General features: G+C 38.1%; 1 protein-coding gene across 2 annotated transcripts in view; it reads left to right on the forward strand.

The window, feature by feature from the left end:
- The first annotated feature begins 2,449 nt into the window (after positions 1-2,449).
- LOC134301979 (E3 ubiquitin-protein ligase TRIM62) overlaps positions 2,450-17,791 on the forward strand; it is a 29,312-nt gene continuing 13,970 nt past the window's right edge. For both annotated transcript variants that reach the window (XM_062986923.1, XM_062986924.1), the window contains exons 1-3: positions 2,450-2,636; positions 3,725-4,255; positions 17,363-17,458. In XM_062986923.1, coding sequence (XP_062842993.1) covers positions 3,842-4,255; positions 17,363-17,458 — 510 coding nt within the window. In that variant the 5' untranslated portion in view covers positions 2,450-2,636; positions 3,725-3,841. The remainder of the gene's footprint in view (positions 2,637-3,724; positions 4,256-17,362; positions 17,459-17,791) is intronic.

A 17,791-nucleotide genomic window follows, 5' to 3' on the forward strand; every position in this document is an offset into this window, starting at 1 on the left:
CTTCCAAAAACAGTCCTGTATTTTCTCTACACTGCAAGTGGATTCTTAATCAAAGTGTTGTCGCTTACAGATGTTATCTGGTGTTTCTCATAAATCTGAGATGTAATCGTACCCACTCAGTACTGCTGGTAATAGAGCTAAGTAATTAAATGGAATCCACCATTTGGATGGAGTTGACGCACATGTTAAAAGAGCTTAAGAATCATATAGATGGTACTTATTAGTAGCTGGTTAACTAAGTCACCCTATGTGTTGACAGAATGTGTTGGAATTATTATGACTTGGATTAAGATCAGAACACATTTCTCACAGAGTAATTAATGAAGGAAGTAATGAATTCCAGTGGGCCCACAAATGTTCTTGCAACAGAATAGATTAAATAATTGGGCTGGAGCGGCAGACATGCTTTTGTACAGAGCAAAGCAGAGTTCAGTTACTTGCATGAAATTTGGTAGGAAATAACACTACTTTTCTTGAACTACTGCAGTACAATGAAGTAAAGTCAATGAGTAATCAAAAATACCTAAACATAGAAGCTTCAGTTTGTAGGAAAAGGGCGGTTTGCACCTGCTGTCTGATGCAGAATGACAGGAAACTGTAACTGAACTCAGTCAGCACTTTATATAAGAAGCTGAGCTGAAAACCTCAAGCCACCATCCAAAATTGTCGTCTGCATTTACAGTGAAAGTTCCCAGCGTAGTTTCCGCTAACTGCACTTACACAACAAAATGTGCTCTTGCATCATCAAGACTTTTTCATTAGGCTTATTCTCATCATCTTACCACAGATCCCTCATACTGTGTCTGAAGTCAGTCGTTTCTGATCCTTTGGAGTTGTTCTTAGTACTGTGAGTGTTATTTTGCTTTAAAAAATGGGACGGCAAAGTGTCGCAGCAGGTAGTGTGGGTGCTGCACAGCAAAAGCGTCCTGGAGACCTAGATTCAAACTTTATTACTGGTTACTGTCTCTGACATGTCTCTGGCATGTTGTGTTGCCATGTGTTTTCTCTCTTAAACATGCGGTAGATGGTTTGACTACTCTAAATTGTGAGAGTGTGTGTGGGACGAAATACGCCTTTAATCTTACATTTTCAATTAAATGGATGTATGTGTTCTTTTTAATTCATCCAGTAACAAAATCAATTAAATGCTTATAAAGATGTTTTCTCTATCAAAACAGAAACACCTTCATTAAACAATAAGCAAAATAAAAATGATGGGTGTTTTCTTCATAAAAATTAAACAGGCTTTTGTTAATATTCATTTGAAAAATGGGCAGAAGTTGTCAAAACAAAATGTTGTGCTGTTTTAAGATTTCACTAGTTTGTGTTTTAATTTAAGCTTTTTGGAATGATTAAAAAGTTTCTCTCCACCCCCACAGTAATTTGACACAACAAAACTCATTTCTGAAAAGAAGCTGGCCTTGTGTGGTTGTGTTTTACAACACCACTACAACCTGCACAGTCTACAGAGGGTCAGTTTACCATGGGATGGTCTACAGTGCCACACAGTGGTCTAAAACTACACTAGATACCTTTAAATTTAGGTTACATAAATAAGAACGAATTAAAATAGTGTCTATAATTTTAGACAATTATTTAGTATTGTTATTACAGTAATGTAAAATGTATGTTCTACACTGGGTTATTTTCTACAAATAAAATTCATATAGAGGTAGATTGATTTGCAGATGGTTGTGGATCTGATGAATGTAACAAGAAAACAAAAACCTAATTATTTTAAACAAAACAAGTAAACTACACATAGTTATTGTTTTGACTTCATACAGTGCAAGGAGCTTGATATGTTCCTTTAGTATCTTCCAGTTTCATCCAGTGACCTGGCTGCTCTTCATTGCTCCTAGATGTGATTGTGTATTGCCCTGCAATTAACTGATGACCAGGGTTTACTTCTGCCTTGCTTTGTTTCTGGGTAGTATTGACCAAGATAAAGCGGTCAGTAAAAAAATAAATAAATTATAAATAGGGTGGCAAGGGGAATTGTTTAAATTGGTTATAGGCGAGGAGTTAGTGAGTCTTCCTGCAAAGTCATTATATATACTTGCAGAAAGCACTGGACTCCCCGCGACCCTGATAAAGTTGAAAGTGGTTTGTGAAAATGAATTCCTACATGAGTTCATGAATATACAAACAAAACACAGACGGACGCTTGTGCTCCCACAGCGGTATGAACACAGCCTGATTTACGTCGATAACGAGGAAACATGTGTCATACCATTATTAGGTGGGTAGGACCAACTGTTTTGTTTTGGTTTGTTCTTAGCAACTCTATTACATAGACTCAAATAGTCAATATTATTTGTAATAAGAATATATAATTTAGCTATATTTTGGTGATATTAAGTGACAAAATGTAAAAAAGAACACTCGATAGGTATGTTGTTCCTCCTGACCACCCTATATTTTGAGTTGGATGAGTCCGTTGCTGTGCTCTGCTCTCTCCCGGTCAGTTTCAGTATTCAGGGATGTGAGGAGCTGCGGGTCGGCTGTAGCTTTTCATATCGATGCTGACAGAGAAGCTGGAATTGTTTTAACATATTTAATATAACGAGGACTTTCTTATATAAACACACGGAAAGGAGCTGTTGAAGGACTGGTCCACAGCAGGACTCTTCAGAGTAAGTGCTGTGTTATTTAAAGCGCTGTTGTGAATGTTTCACTGTTAGCTGTTTACACATTAGCCACCTTAGCAAGTGACTCAACTAGCTAAGCAGCTAATTAGTTAGCAGGCTAATAAACTGTCGAATTCGTGTCAGGTTGTTTGTTATATTGGTTCGTAAAATGTAGAATGGATTATAAACGAGCCCCTTAGATGCACATAATTACCTGTCTAAACTTCTACAGGTGTTGTAAGTCATCAGTCAGGCTGCCTGTAGGACGAGGTAGAGTTTAAACTGGTATTATGTGTATACCCTGAAAAAACGAATCTGCCCATAAACTGTGTTTATATTTTCATGTCTCACGTTGCATATTTAAAATATGTTAAAGACATTAAATTATTTTTTAAATTATCTTTATTTTAATGTTGATACATAGAGCAGTGTTCATTTGCCAAGGTTGATGTTCTGAGAGTATTAAGACACCCAGTCATGGTAGCATTGGATCACTTTCAAGCATCATTCATAACCTTGCCAACTCGTTAAGTTTGTTGAAATTTAACCACAGATGTATACAACCCATCTTCAACTAGGGTAAATGGACAATTTCTTTGTGAGGGCTATCATTATGGTAGAGACAAATCAATATTGGATTAAAGGAGCATTCATAGCATTCAAATGTCAGTAATGTAATCATACAGAAGAACATATTTAGAGAAGTATACAAGGTCATCTCAAAAGTATGGAACATAATTTCTGAGCTCTGTTCAGTTCATCATACAGAGGTGCACTGAATAAAACAAATGACTAATATGATAAAATACAGCCAGAGGGCCTAGGTCAGACCTCTGCAACTAGAATTGTAAGAGTAGCTACTGTGACACCAAATGTTATTCTGATAGAGAAAACAGTGGCTGCAACTGAACGCAGTGTTTATGGATCACTTGTATTCTTACTTATTTTTGTTTCAACCAAAAAATCTGGTTACTCACAAATCATATAATGTGTGTACTGTTATGTATAATATTTCCTGTCGATGATGTATTATTATTTGATTGTAATTTTAACCTGTTGCAGCACATTGATTTTTTCTTCTCATTGTTTACCAGAAATACTGAAAGATCAACTTAAAGTAACAAATCTCCACAAACACCACCAAAGCAGGACACACATCTAGTCAACTGCGTTTAGTTCTCGGCGTACTTCACATTTCAGCTTCTCTGTGCATGCAAATGGCGTGCTGTCTAAAAGACGAGCTCCTGTGTTCCATCTGTCTGAGCATTTACCAAGATCCAGTGAGTTTTGGCTGCGAACACTACTTCTGCCGCAAGTGTATCACTGAGCACTGGAACAGACAAGAGCACCATGGCACGCGCGATTGTCCTGAATGTCGGAGGACTTTCACCAGCCCACTGCTCTCGCCAAGCCTCAAGCTCTCCAACATCGTGGAGAGGTACTCGGCTTTCCCACTGGACGCAATCCTTAATGCACAGAGGAACACATACCCATGCAAGGATCATGAAAAGGTCAAGCTTTTCTGCCTCAGTGACAAGAGTCTTGTGTGCTTCTTCTGTGATGAGCCTGCCCTACATGAGCAGCACCAGGTGACCACTATTGATGAAGCCTATGAAGAAATACAGGTCAGTCTTCCTTTTCAAAACAGATTTCAGTTAGTAGAGAAGTATTGTAACTGAACCATAATTAGACTTGTAATGATAATTGAATTCAATTCAGATTTGTTGTTTATTTAGTATGGATTGTCTATAGCACAATAGAACTAAAGTCTTAAATTTGACAATTTTGAAGAATAGTTTGTAGCTCTTTTTGAAAGTAATTAGGGCTTTCGGGTAACAATAATACATTAAAAGATTTCGAAACGTTTGATATCCTGCTGCTGTGGAAGCAGATGTATCCTTAAGACGTATGTCCAAATAACATGCTTTACAGTTTGCTTCCCTTGTAACCACAGAGCTTAGTATTACCTCACATTGCAGGAATGTTATGTCCAATTTGTTTCTAAGTAACAAGGGCTGCTTGTAAATTAATGTGGACGTATGAATTTAAAGGCAAGCAAATCTCCCAGCTTGGATTTGCTTTTAATCCTCCATTAGCACTTCAGCAGGCACAATTTGACACCATACAAGATTAGACCCAAATCACTTCTGCAGCCTGCAAAACAAAGGCGTAAAATATCTCCGAGCATGTGTAACATAATTGGAGAATTAATTGGCGCATCATGCCACAGTTGTCAGACAATTTGCAGCGGGCTCTTCAGAGACATGCTCTATAGAGAAAGTTATTGTTCCTGTTCCTTGATCCTTTCTTCCTCAGGGACAAAACATTTCTTGAGAGGAACTGGACATTTCCAAGTGTACTTTCAACCACAACAAGCAAATTGGCAGAGAATTTCTAAGTAGCTGCTCTTGGCTGCTAATGAGACTGTTTATCCTTAGAAAAGCCCCTTCTGCCAAACAGGATGTGCAGATGCCTGAGTCCTTTGGTTCCCTTGGGTCAGATTTTCACATTATGAAAGATTTAATTTAACATGGCTTCCCTTTGCGAATGATATGTGCTTTTACATTTTTGACCTAATTGATCATTATTCACACATGTTTTTAAGAGATAGTTAAACGCTTTAAGCATTACTAAATTTACTTTGCTTTAAAATTCCAGTCTAGTGTGTATAGACATTGTTGGGTGAAACCAGCTTGATTCATACAAACATAGCTAAATCTTTTTAAGCCAATGTTTTTTTCTGAGTCAGACTCCAAATTACACATTGTGTGGGTACATGCCTAGGTACTTATGAAATCTGCCTGAAAATTACTTTACCTCACACAGTCTTTGCCCCATTTTGCAATAGCCTTTACTTGAGTAGTCAGCAAAACATTAGAGTGGCATTTACATTTTTTGTGGGTGTAGTTACTTACTGTGTTTACTATCATTAAGTTTACACAGCCAATGCTATGTACTGTTAAAGGTACATGACTAAGTGTGGACTGATGTTAGTCCATAATGCCTTGTTGGTGGTTCTTTCTTCAGTTTATTTTAGGCATTGGATAGGCATTTTGAATGGCACAGTGGTGCTCATCTTGTAGTCTGGCCATTGCCAGTTTAAACCCCAACTGTGCCACAAGCTGTTTGTGGCTGAGAGCTAATTGGCCCTGTTTTTATGTAGGAGGAGCAGTATTTTTGTCTCCTCTGTCAATTTCATGTGGTGGGTTGGTTGTATGTGTAACGTGTGAAAACCCTTGCCATTTTCGGATTGGTGGCTATTTTGATAGATAGATAGATGGTAAGGGTTTGCTTCATAACATGTAAAAGGCTAAAATGGCTTGTGTTTTATGTTGATTAGTAAAAAATTTCATATGCTGTTCCTTACTAACTAATTTGTGGTATACTGGTATGCTGTGACTGTTGCATTAAGCTTTAGAAAACTATTTTTCATGCCAGGGATTGTTTAGGGATGTCTAAAAATCCTGTTTTCAGGCTAGCCATTCCTGGCAATAGAAAAAGGCAAGTATAGTTTGATTGTCCTAAAGGAGAAAAGCTTTTTAGAGCGTTTAGAGCCTTTACAACAATGTACACATGTTCCACACACCCTGGATAATAAAAATCCGAAGGGAGTAATTTCATGCCTTGTTTAACACACCTTTCACAGGCAGGTGTGTTGAAACAAACTAGGAATTAAGGTAGGCGTGAGGACCAGGGAGAAAACCTTGGTGGGTGGATGACAAAGAAGCCAAAATAAAACTAGATAAAAAGATTATCCTATGTTTTTGGGATTAAAAATAGACACTTGGCAGGCCAAACCCTGATATTATTCATAGCAGCATGGTGGTGCAGTATGTTATAAAAGTAGGTGCAATAATCTGTCTGTGAATTGGTGTGATGTGGCGTGACTATTGGTCAATGTGTCCAGTGTTTTTCAGTCCCATCTTGACCATATTAACAATAAACCCTTTAGTGCCTTTTTGTGCATACTATGAACTGAGACACATACCCAGACCTTTAATAAACAATAGACTTTTTAGGGAACAAGGTGTCTGTCGTGTAAATAGCCACAGAGCTGCATATGGGTTAATAATGCACTTTAACTGTCTGTTAAAGTGCTTTCTAAGTAAAACGCAACTCTAACTGTCACTCAGCACTTTTCAATGAAATCTATCTGCTGTTAAATGGCTGTGTTAATGTTCAGTCACTTTCAGTAATTTCAATAATGCCGCCTGATGCCACATTATAGGCATTGTTCTCATCTCACTCTTAACTGGAGGCTGCCTATCCCAAAAAACCCTGGGCGTCCTTTCGAATAGCTTTAATAACACTTCAGCCCAGTCTTCATTTTTGAGAACCGGCGGCATCAAATAAAAGCTGTTTCTGTCAGAATGGATTTTTGAAAACGTTAACCTTTCCGTGATTCACATATTTTTAAATGCCAGATGGACTCTCATCCAGAAAGATCACCAGTTTCATTGAAATAGCGCTCAGGGTTGATGGGGTAAGCAAGTAGCTTCAATAATTTGCTGTTTGCCATTCATTCTGGGAATTGTGGTCAGATTAATGAGTCAAACGTTTCAGATGTGTCAGATGAGGGTCACATATAACAAAGATCTGAATAAATCTGACATTCAATTCCAGTCTGGGTTGCTTTTATGTGTTGTATTGAAAACCAATGATCTAATCTTCAGCAATATTGTCAAAATTAGAGTTTTTTTCCACATTTTATTAGAGACTTAAATAATAAAAATGGATGACAGCCTGCGCTCTTGACGTCCCTTTGATAGACCGGCCAAGATGTTGTTTAGCAGTAGCTTTGAAATGCAGCACACGTCTTTTGGTTCATATTATTTATGTTATAATATCAAAAGTGCTGCTGTGACAAAGAAAAGTTTGCAAGTCATTGCCATGAATATATTACAAAAATGCATTCTAAAACACTGATGCAATCTTCAAGAAATATTCTCAGTACATCAATTCTCAGTGCATTAAGGAAGTAAATGAATTGTTAACACATGCAGATGCTTTTTAAATGGCGACAATGCCTGACCCTGGGTCTGTGATCTGCTCATGTATACTTAGTTAAGAAATGTATTACGAATTACTGACGATTGTTCTATAACCGTGGGTGTAATTTCTCATTCCTGTAAATATAGAAACATTAGTTTACTCTTAACTGTTTTAAATGATTCAGTTGTACTGGGAGTTTTAATTTACTCCCACGTGAGTGCTTCAGCATAGCTGATTAGAATCTCTATCTTCCTAGATTTTGTGCTGTGCCATCCATCACAGCATTCCCCTTTGGCTAGCACACACCACTGCACCTTTTTGTTGCTGGTATGCCAAAGGGAAATAAACGCTTGTCCTAACCAGGATTCCTGGACTTATCCACAGGTTTTATGATCAACCTTGAATTGCAGCAAGAGAAATGTTCTCACCATTACAAATATCAGCCCACTTTATATAGAAACTCTTCTTGGTCTTCAGTGTTTTAAGACATGTAATAAGTGCATTGGCTAGGCTCTTATTTGATTATTTGTTAATTATTTGAATGTTAATTATTTTGTACAAATCATTGGGATAAAAACTATAAAAATTGCAAAAGAAAAAAAGTAAGAGTGAATAGTTTTTAGAAAATTCAAGTTACACTGTTTTGAAATATTCCACAATAAGCAAGTGAATTGGTACCAGGTGAGGGAATCTTGATTGGGTAGAAAATGAGGATCCACAAAAGACTTTTGCAAGTACAAATGGGTTTTGGATTACCACTTTGTGCCAAACTTTAAATCTTTTGGAGGAGAATTGTTATGCACTTCAAATTGTCAAGAGAACATTTAGATGTTTAACCATCTACCGTACATAATATTGTAAAGAGACTCAGGGAATCTAGAGAAATCTCAGTCTATGTAGAGCAAGTCCATGAAGCACTTGCAGCTTATAAATTTGTTTATATCTAACATTTTTTCTTTGTATTTTTATTAATAAAATAAAGGTCCATGAATGAATGAGTTAAACATGAGCAAAAATGAACAAGTCACAGATTCTTGTTTTTATTGAAAAAATTTCTCATTTTTTCTGGAAACTGGATTTGTACATTACATAAAGATACTTAATAAATGCTCATCCAATTTCCATTTTATGTAATAAAATTAGTATCAACTAATCCATATTTTTAGCCATTCAGTCTAATTTTAGAATTGCTACTATCAAGTAAATATCTAACATTTCTGCTCAAGTTCTTTTTTTCTTTAATTATGTTAATATCACAAATCATGTATAATATTTAATTCATTATGGCTAAATAGCATGAAGGAATAATTATGACTGAATTCATTTGGCATGTAGCATTTATCCTGGTGATTAAAGAAAGCAGAATAAGAGTTTAAACAAAATACAATTTAGCTGGTCGTTAAATTGTAATGAATGTAAATTTGTGGGCAGGGTGCAAAAAATCATTTGAAACTTTTATTCTCTGCACAATTTAGCTGTCTGAGATGCTTTTTTGGGTGAGGAAAGAGAACCTTCACACTGCAGTAGTTATTCATCCACCTACAGCCTGCAGCTGCACTGAAACTTGCCATTCTGTGTGTTGGCGGGAAGCTTATGAATGAATCAACAAACTGTAACACTTGAAAGAGTCTGACTCATTTATATCCCTCATGCATACAATTACAGTGATCTCCACCCATATCCCACATGGCATGTGGGTACGAGTAAAATCATTTTTGCAAGTTTTCTGCCTAACAATGCTAGCTGATGGAGGCCACGTGGGCTCTTAAGCTCAGTTCGTACCCTGTTGTAAACCATTAAAATGTTATCTTCTTCAAAAGTTGCTTCCTGAGGCAAACTCCAGGCCTACACAATGCCAGTCTCTTCATTATTTCTACTGGAAATAAACTGGTAATGGTACATGAGAGCTTTATCTGTTTTCTAACTTTTAGCCTCAGGTGCAGCAGCGCTTTTAAAATCAGTGAACACTGATTCTGTCGATTTCGGCCAGTGAGTAGATGTTAGTTGCTTGCCCATTTATTTCAGTCAGTACTGTGATTGCCGCACTGCTCTAACCTTTATATTGTAAAACAATTCTTGGCTTTCAATCATTATGGTTGTATCTGATCGTTATATTAATTTCCTGTAGTCTTGGATTTGAATATGACTGATGCAGTATAGATTTACAAATATTTTTTAGCTCTGAATCCATTTTAAGTTAATGAGTGGTTTATTACCAATAAGTATATCACAGTTTTAAAAAATGTAACATAGTGTCTTTAGAGTTCCTTTGGCATGAGGTGACATAGAGTAAGCGTTTTCTGTATGTCTGTTCAAATTTTTTTTATATATTTTTTTCTTATAGCTGCTCACATATTTAGGGGTCATTCTGATCATTTTTGTCTACCTGATGTCATTCAGTTTTAACAATGTCCCCTCATGACGCATCAATCCTCATTTTATCCGGGCTTGGGACTGGCACTTGTGCACGCCCTGGCAAGACATAGTCAATCATTTCTATATAGACACTCAACCTGGCATATTTTGATGCTGCACCACCCAAGTGTCCTGCATTCTGCCTATATGAATCAGTTTTACTTAGGAATTCCAGTGTTAATCACTGAAAAAATGAAGATGGTTTGCTCCCTGTTTGTAGGTAAGAACATTATGGGTGGGTTTCATCTGTCCCATGAGTGTAGAATTAATCAGCACATGTAATGACGGCACAGCTGTGTCCCTGACTGCTAAGCAGACTTGCTGCAGATCTATAATGGTGTGTGCATGACGGCTTAATCTGTGTATGTCCACCGTCATTCTTATTCTGCAGTACTGCTGTTCACACACTCTGTGGTAAAAGCAAAGATTGGTTGGGAAATGTAGCTCTGGTTGGAACTCTTACCCAAACTTCAAAAATAAGCCTAGTTCATCAAAAGTCTACATTGGAATGATTGATGGGTTTTGTTAGGACTTTTAACCTCTGTTTCTGACTACATGTGAGGAGCAGATTTGTTGACTGATTTGATCTGGTCACTTGGTCTTCGTATTTGGTATTTGAAGCATCTGAAATCGAAGTATACATTAATCCTGAATTAAGGCTACTTTTTTATTATTTTATGGAAACAAGTAGGATTGCTATGCTGCATTTATCCCATATAGAAGTGAAATCATTGTGCTTGAGTATCAAAAGCTTAATTTCTGTCCATATTTACTTTATGCTCTTATATTATCGGTTAAATCTGTGCTTCTAATGTGGACTGTAATGCGTTTTGGTTTTTTAAAAAAATGGCCTGGAGGGTGCACACAGTTCTGCCCAATACTATTGATTAACTTAAAGCTATTGTGTTTGTAGTGCTGGAGTTTGTGAGGTAACACATAGCTCAGGTTCAGGGTGATAAAAACCACTGAGGTACATTGTTCTTCTGTCTGTGTTTTCCAACCCGCTGAAGCTTTCTAATGACTGTAGAGGTGAACTGAACCTGCTCCTCCTGCGCTTTCTACCATTCGAATGCCGCAGAGTGCACATTGCTCTGCTTCTTCAGTAAGTTGGCCTCTAACTGAAACAGAAATGTTTCTGTAATCGCTCCCCATTCATGATGATTAGATGCTTCTCTTTTTACCCTGACTTTCTAATCTAAGGATGACTGATTATTCTCCATTCATTCCTCTGTCTTGTTTAATTGCGTTGACTCCAGCTGACTGTAATTCTAACAAATTTTAAAGGTTAATATGGTTTTGTTTTGTGCCCCTAAACGAAATTAAAACATAATTATCCTATCTGTCTTATTAATTCAACACAGGAAAACATAAACAACATGGATTGTATAAAGTCGACAATTTATGTAAGAAAACAAAGGAGAATTTTTTAACCACTGTAATAGGGGCGGCACAGCAAGAAGGTCCTGGGTTTGATCCCCAGCTGGACCGATCCGGGTCCTTTCTGTGTGGAGTTTGCATGTTCTCCCCGTGTCTGCATGGGTTTCCTCCGGGAGCTCCGGTTTCCTCCCACAGTCCTAAGACGTGCGAGTGAGGTGAATTGGAGATACTAAAAACAAACTGATTAAAAACAGATAGACCAGTATCATATATGTTTTACACAAATTATCTATAAAGTACTAATTCTAGTGTTTGTTTTCTTGGTTGCTATGGTGAAACAACATCCTTATTACGAAAACTAATGTTTTCAGTATGTCCACGCTTGCACAGCACAGTCAGAACTAGTAACACCTGCTAAATTTAGTCTAATGTAGGTTGTTCTGCAAATTGCACAGTAACTTGGAGGAGTGACACACTATGCTACTCACTTATGAAAGTCTGCATGAAGCCAACAAGTCCTGTCTGGCACCGTTGTGCAGAAGCAGCAGGCCATGCTTACAGTACCTGCCAACACCACAGAATTTAGCCTCTTCTGCCAAGGCAGCAAGATTCTTTTCATATCTGTCACGCTGGAATTTCTACGGTAATTAATAAGAAATGGGGCTGTGTCGAGCTTCATCCAGTGCTTCTGATTAGTTTAGCAGTGAATATAATGTGCATAACTGCAATGTGTTTTTTCTGATTGGCTTAAAATATTCTGTAAGAAATGCTTTGAGAATCTACAGTTGCTTAGAAATGAGATGTAGTAACATTGCTGGCTGTGACCCACTTTCTGGAATCTGTACAGAGCTGCTTAGCCATTCCAATTGTAATGTTTGTACTTCAGTCTAATGGATGCAGTCAAACTCGCATGTTTTATATGTGCAAAGATAATAACTGTAGTCAGTTTTAAATTACGTAAGAGAGAAAAGAAAATCCATCTAGCAGATTTTGCTTAGATATTTCTTAGAAAACCCAAACTCAATATAACTCATCTTAAGGTTTTTTTTTGTTTTTGAAGGTGTGAAGGTCACTCTCCATTCAGCCGTCATCTTTTAGTGCACCCATCATGTTTGCATCTAGTCCAGCTTTATAAAACAACAGTTAACTATATTCTTGTTTCCAAACTACTTCTGTTACTCAGACCAAAATGTATTTTCCACTCATGTTGTCGACCATAATTCTGTCACAAATCCACAAGTGAAATATAAAGTCAAAATGAAACAGGTCTGAACCCAGGAGAGAAATCACTTTCCAGAGGCACTTTGTACCTGAGCATTGGTGGGATTTAACGATCACAGAATCGGTACAGTTTGCCCATTAGGTTGTGTCCTTATTTGTAAAACCCTTGCACTGTTGCACTGCAATAAACATACCGATGGTGGTTTGTGATTTGGCTACGACACAAAGTCTTTCTGCAGCGAGGCAGGAGAGCCTGACCAATTATCTCTTGCTGTGCCTGCCTTTTCCATGTCCTCTCTTTTAATCTCCTGGCTGACATCTATCAATTAGAAAGTCGGTGAGCTTGTAACGTGTCCTTTCCTCAGCAGCTGCAAAATTGGCAGTCAGAGGGAGGTCAGAACTGGCAGGATGATAGACTGGCCCTGTCCGTGTGAAGGCTAAAGCTTTTTTATTCTAGCACTCACATGCTGTACAACAGCTCAACCCCTGTCATCTCAGCTTCTGGATGTTTTGGCCTTTTTCTGGCACGTGAAGCCGCAGACTAGATTAACTAGTACATTTAACATATTTTGCACACCTCAGTCCTCAGGCACATTCTCTGACTTTGACAGTTACTTGGCAATACTTTAGCCTGACTCAGTTCACATCCAATGAAAAGTAGTGTTCATTCTCATTATGTATTATATTCTCATAATATATGTTTAGGGCAGCTGCATTTACATTTATCTCTTAACCCAATATTTGTTTGTTGTAATGCCAGATTATTAAGTAGAGCAGAGAAAGTTTGAATCTCAGCAGTGCTATTGGATGGTCAGGCATGTACCTAGACATGGGAGGGATGTACTGGCGCCCTGTCCTGGTGGAAATATATTTGCTTCGACCCTGACTAGGATGAAGCAGTTGAAGAAATGAAAAAAAAAAATGCATTTTTGTAGTCTGTAGTGTACTCCACACCACTCCAGCTAATCCCTGGCATTAAGTATGGTGATTTTAGGCTTGTTTGTGCATACCCAGCCATGGATACCTTGTCTATCAATTATTGATTTCTGGAAGATAATATCTGTCAACTTAGAGCTTTAAACTTGTCCTGCCTGTGCCCAAGCTGTTGTTTCTTCAGTCAGTAAGCCAAGATTTTCATTCCAAAGGATGCTGATACAGAGACATCTGGATCACATCTCAAAGCTGATGTTTTTACCTTCACCCCTCCAGTTAACTAATGTTGTTTAGCTGCATGTTTATGCATTTCTCTTGAAGAACTAAATAAATGAGCAGGGGTGACAGGAAAAAAGAACAGCCACAACCAAATGCAGAGTTAGTTTGGCGTCTGAGCCATTTCCAGTGAGCATGTGTGTAAATTTAAAGAGGTCCTTAGGTCAACGTTAAAACTGAACAAGCTGTCCCAGGCTATGTGGCAGTCAGATATGGTTGTCCTTGAAGGGTCACTCTGTGCTGCAGCATGCTGCTCTGTGCTGCTTTACTGGGTGCTGACTTGCAGTAGGCATTTCATATTCTGCTTCTGATTAGATGATATACATGCTCATTAGGTAATGCTTTATCATAGCACAAGGACACCAAGCAAATGAATGCAATACTAGAACAAAGAAGTCAAACATAAGCTTCCTGAGCACAATAGTGCATGGTGCCTGAACGCATGCGAGGTCTATAAAACCAGTTTGCCGAGTTTGATGTAGAGGAACTTAAATTGATATGCTGATTACTGGACAAACCTTTTTGTCCTACATCGGTGCCTGAATGCTTTTTTGTTGGAATGGGCTCAAATTTCCACAAACACACTTTATAATTGTTTGAAGCCTTCATAAAAAAGGTAGAGGCTTTATTCCTGAAAAAATATGAATGCCCAGGATATTGGAATGAGATGTTCCACAAGCTCATGGTGTCTACATACTTTTGGCCATATAATGTATTTATACATACAACCCAGACGTTCAGTTCACTCTGTATTGAGAGTGATACCTGATACATGACTGGTCTATTCTTACTTATCTCCTGCATGATGTTTTGAACTCTGTTCCTTGAACTGCTTCAGGTCTTCTGCATTGGACATCATCTCTGAAGAGGAGACTTACTGTGTCTCGTCCTGGAGGGGAATGCATGTTGATGGCCAGATGAATCATGTGTAGCCTCTACCCCTTGTGAATCATCTCCTGTCTGTGTCAAAGCTGACTTATAGGTTCTTTAAAGAGGCTGCAGGCCTGGTGGCACTTTTCTAGTCTCTTTCACTGTGATTTACACAGCAGTCAAAATGGGAGGACGAGACTGGCTGGGAGTTCAGGTGGGGTGTAGTTTAGCGACCGTAGTGTCTGCTGTCTGATGGAATTATGACACCGGCTCTGTCAAGGTTATGTCAGCGTGTCCTTGCAAGAGTTTGCCTTTCAGTTATTAATGTGCTTTGTGCAAGCATGTGGTTAGCCTGAGTTGCAATGTTTGGCAGCAGAGATCATACCTAAACATATAAGCTCTGTGTGGGAATTTGCATATTTCTGCTTACTTATCTTTTTTTATCTCATTAGTGTTGGCAAGGAAGGGGCATGGAGCTTATATTTAGTCAGTTGTCATGTTTAAAACAAAGTGCCAAAACTTGAAAAAGATCACCATCTTTGATGCCTTGTGCCATCCTGGCGAAATTTCATAACAGACTTTGGTGGTCTGGCATGGATCTGCCGTGAGAGTGTGCAGCCTCTTCAGTCAGTGCCCACTCCACAGCACAAGTGTGTGTTAAACAGATTGGTGCAGGGACAACTTGTTTACAGCTTCTGTCATGCAGCATTACTGCAGATGCTTGTTTTGTAGTCCTCTTTGTCCTCTAGATAGCTTTAGTTCAAGTGCTGGCAGGAGAAACAGCTTGCTGACAAGCGATCTAAAAGGATTTGTGTCATATAATGATTTAGTGAGCATCAAACACCATATTGGGCACCCCGTACTTCTTTGGCTTACTGCTTTCTGCAGTAATTAACTGTGCAGGCTGGAATTGAAAACAGTATTGGCAAGATGACTGTGTATACTGTGCATTTGCTCTCCTGAGATCACTGCAGGGGTAGAACCTGCAGTTCTGACCTGCTGTCAGAACGTTTACTCTGCCACAACCCTGCATGCTGGGACTTGTTATAAGAAAAGAACTGAAACCTGCTGATTTCATTCCACTCCTGCATTAAATTGTATAACCAGTTTACCTAGAAGTACAGGGATTTCGTTGTTACGCTCTTGTCCTTAAAGGTTTGGTTTTAAACGATGTTAATGCAAACATTAAGAGGTGAGAGTAGGCTCATGGTGATCTACAACTTTTTAATACACTACAGGGCCAAATGTTTGTGGACACTATGTTTTGGATAAATCAAACATACTCTTTGCTAGGTGGTAAATTCATTCTACTGCAGTTGTATATTGTCTAAGATTATATATTGCTGTACAAATTATTTGCGCCTTTCCCAACTTCTTTTATTTTTGCTAATTTGTCAAATTTAAATGTTGTAGATCTTTAAACTACTTTACTACAAGATAAAGACAACACATGTAAACACAAAATGCCGCTTTAAAATAATCGTGCCATTTACTGAAGTTAAAGGTTTTTTAAAAACTTATCACCCATGTGAAAACGGAATTGCCCCCTATAACCTAATAGGGTTTTGCCATTCTTGGGTCTCAAATGGTTTTTTATAGAGAGCAAAATTCATGGTTATATCATTTATGACAAATCATACAAGCCAAAAATCAAGGCACCATGAAATTATAAATTCTAATTAGAAATGATCATTTCTATAGGCTGACTTCTACTCGGCTGTGATGCTCATCCATCCAACACACCTTACATACAGGCTATTTTAAGGATGCTCACTGAATAGCTTGTTGTCTTGATCTTTTTTCTTTTGGGCTTCTGTGACCCAGACTGTATCTCCTTTCATGTCCTAATTCTGCCTGAAAGCACACAGAGGTGGCCCAGTTGTCCTGGATCTGCCAGAGCTGAGGCCCAGTTTTCCAATCAGAAAAAGCTCTTAAGGCTCATTTTATTTCATATTCATCTCTGCTATCTTTTGCTTTTCCAAACGATAGCACCGCCATCCTCTGTTTATTTGCACGTTTCTCAATCCTGACAGAAACAAACGCAGGTGCTCCTCGTTCATAAAGAGAAGATGGGTTATGCTAATGTTTCTCAATAAATCATAAAATGCTTTTAGCTAAAGGTGTTTTCTGATCTCTGAGATTTCTGCTAAATAATCAGCACTTAGAAGATAACATTGAGATAACCTCTGCATAAAATCTGTTACTTCATGCAAGAAATCAGCCCCAAAAAATACATAACTGAGATCTTAATAGCACAGTTGTGGGACTGTTGTCCGTTCAAAATTACATTTTAACCCAGCGTCCGGTGCAATCAGTATAAACTGCGTTGAAGTTTGAGGACAAGTGCTATAATAGCTCTTGTTGTATTATGTGCTTATTTTTTGTCAGTTTTCTGGTTACTCTGACAGACTAATCCATAAAATAAGAAAACATTTCCTCAAAGATCATCCATACTGTATGAGCTTTGATTTGCTGTTGTGGGTTGAAAATGAAAAAAAAAAATGGCTGGACTTCATTTCTCTTGAATCTATTCTCATGAAATACTTATAGCCTAAAGAAATAGGAAACGGTTTGTTGGAAATGTCAGTGCTGAAGCTGTACAGTTATAATAGTCAGTGAATGATTACTGCTTTATCATGTTTTTGCAGCGAGAGATGAAGGAGCAACTGGCAGCTCTGCAGGAGAGCGAGAGGGGACACACAGAAGCTCTTCAGCTGTTGCAAAGGCAGCTCACCGAGACCAAGGTAACTCTTTAACATGATCATATTTCTCTTATAAATCCCTAATGTTTTCTTCTGGCCAGTACAAAATTAAAAATTTCTTAGTGTTTTGTCACACACATCGATTAATGGACCGTGGAATTAAATAACCAAAAAAAAAAAAAAGAAACGAGTCTTATAGCAGTGGTCACAGTGAGAGTTTGGGTCTGGGGTTGCCAATTCTCTGCACTATTGGATATTGTGATGTTCAGTCATGCTCTGCAGCAAAACCCAGCGCTCAGTCTTGAGCTTCACCTGATTGGACTTATTTGCTTTCCAGTCTGTCCTTTTTATCACAGCATGCATTGACTGTCTGAT

This window comes from Trichomycterus rosablanca, chromosome 24, assembly GCF_030014385.1.
Source record: "Trichomycterus rosablanca isolate fTriRos1 chromosome 24, fTriRos1.hap1, whole genome shotgun sequence".
Lineage (NCBI taxonomy): Eukaryota > Metazoa > Chordata > Actinopteri > Siluriformes > Trichomycteridae > Trichomycterus > Trichomycterus rosablanca.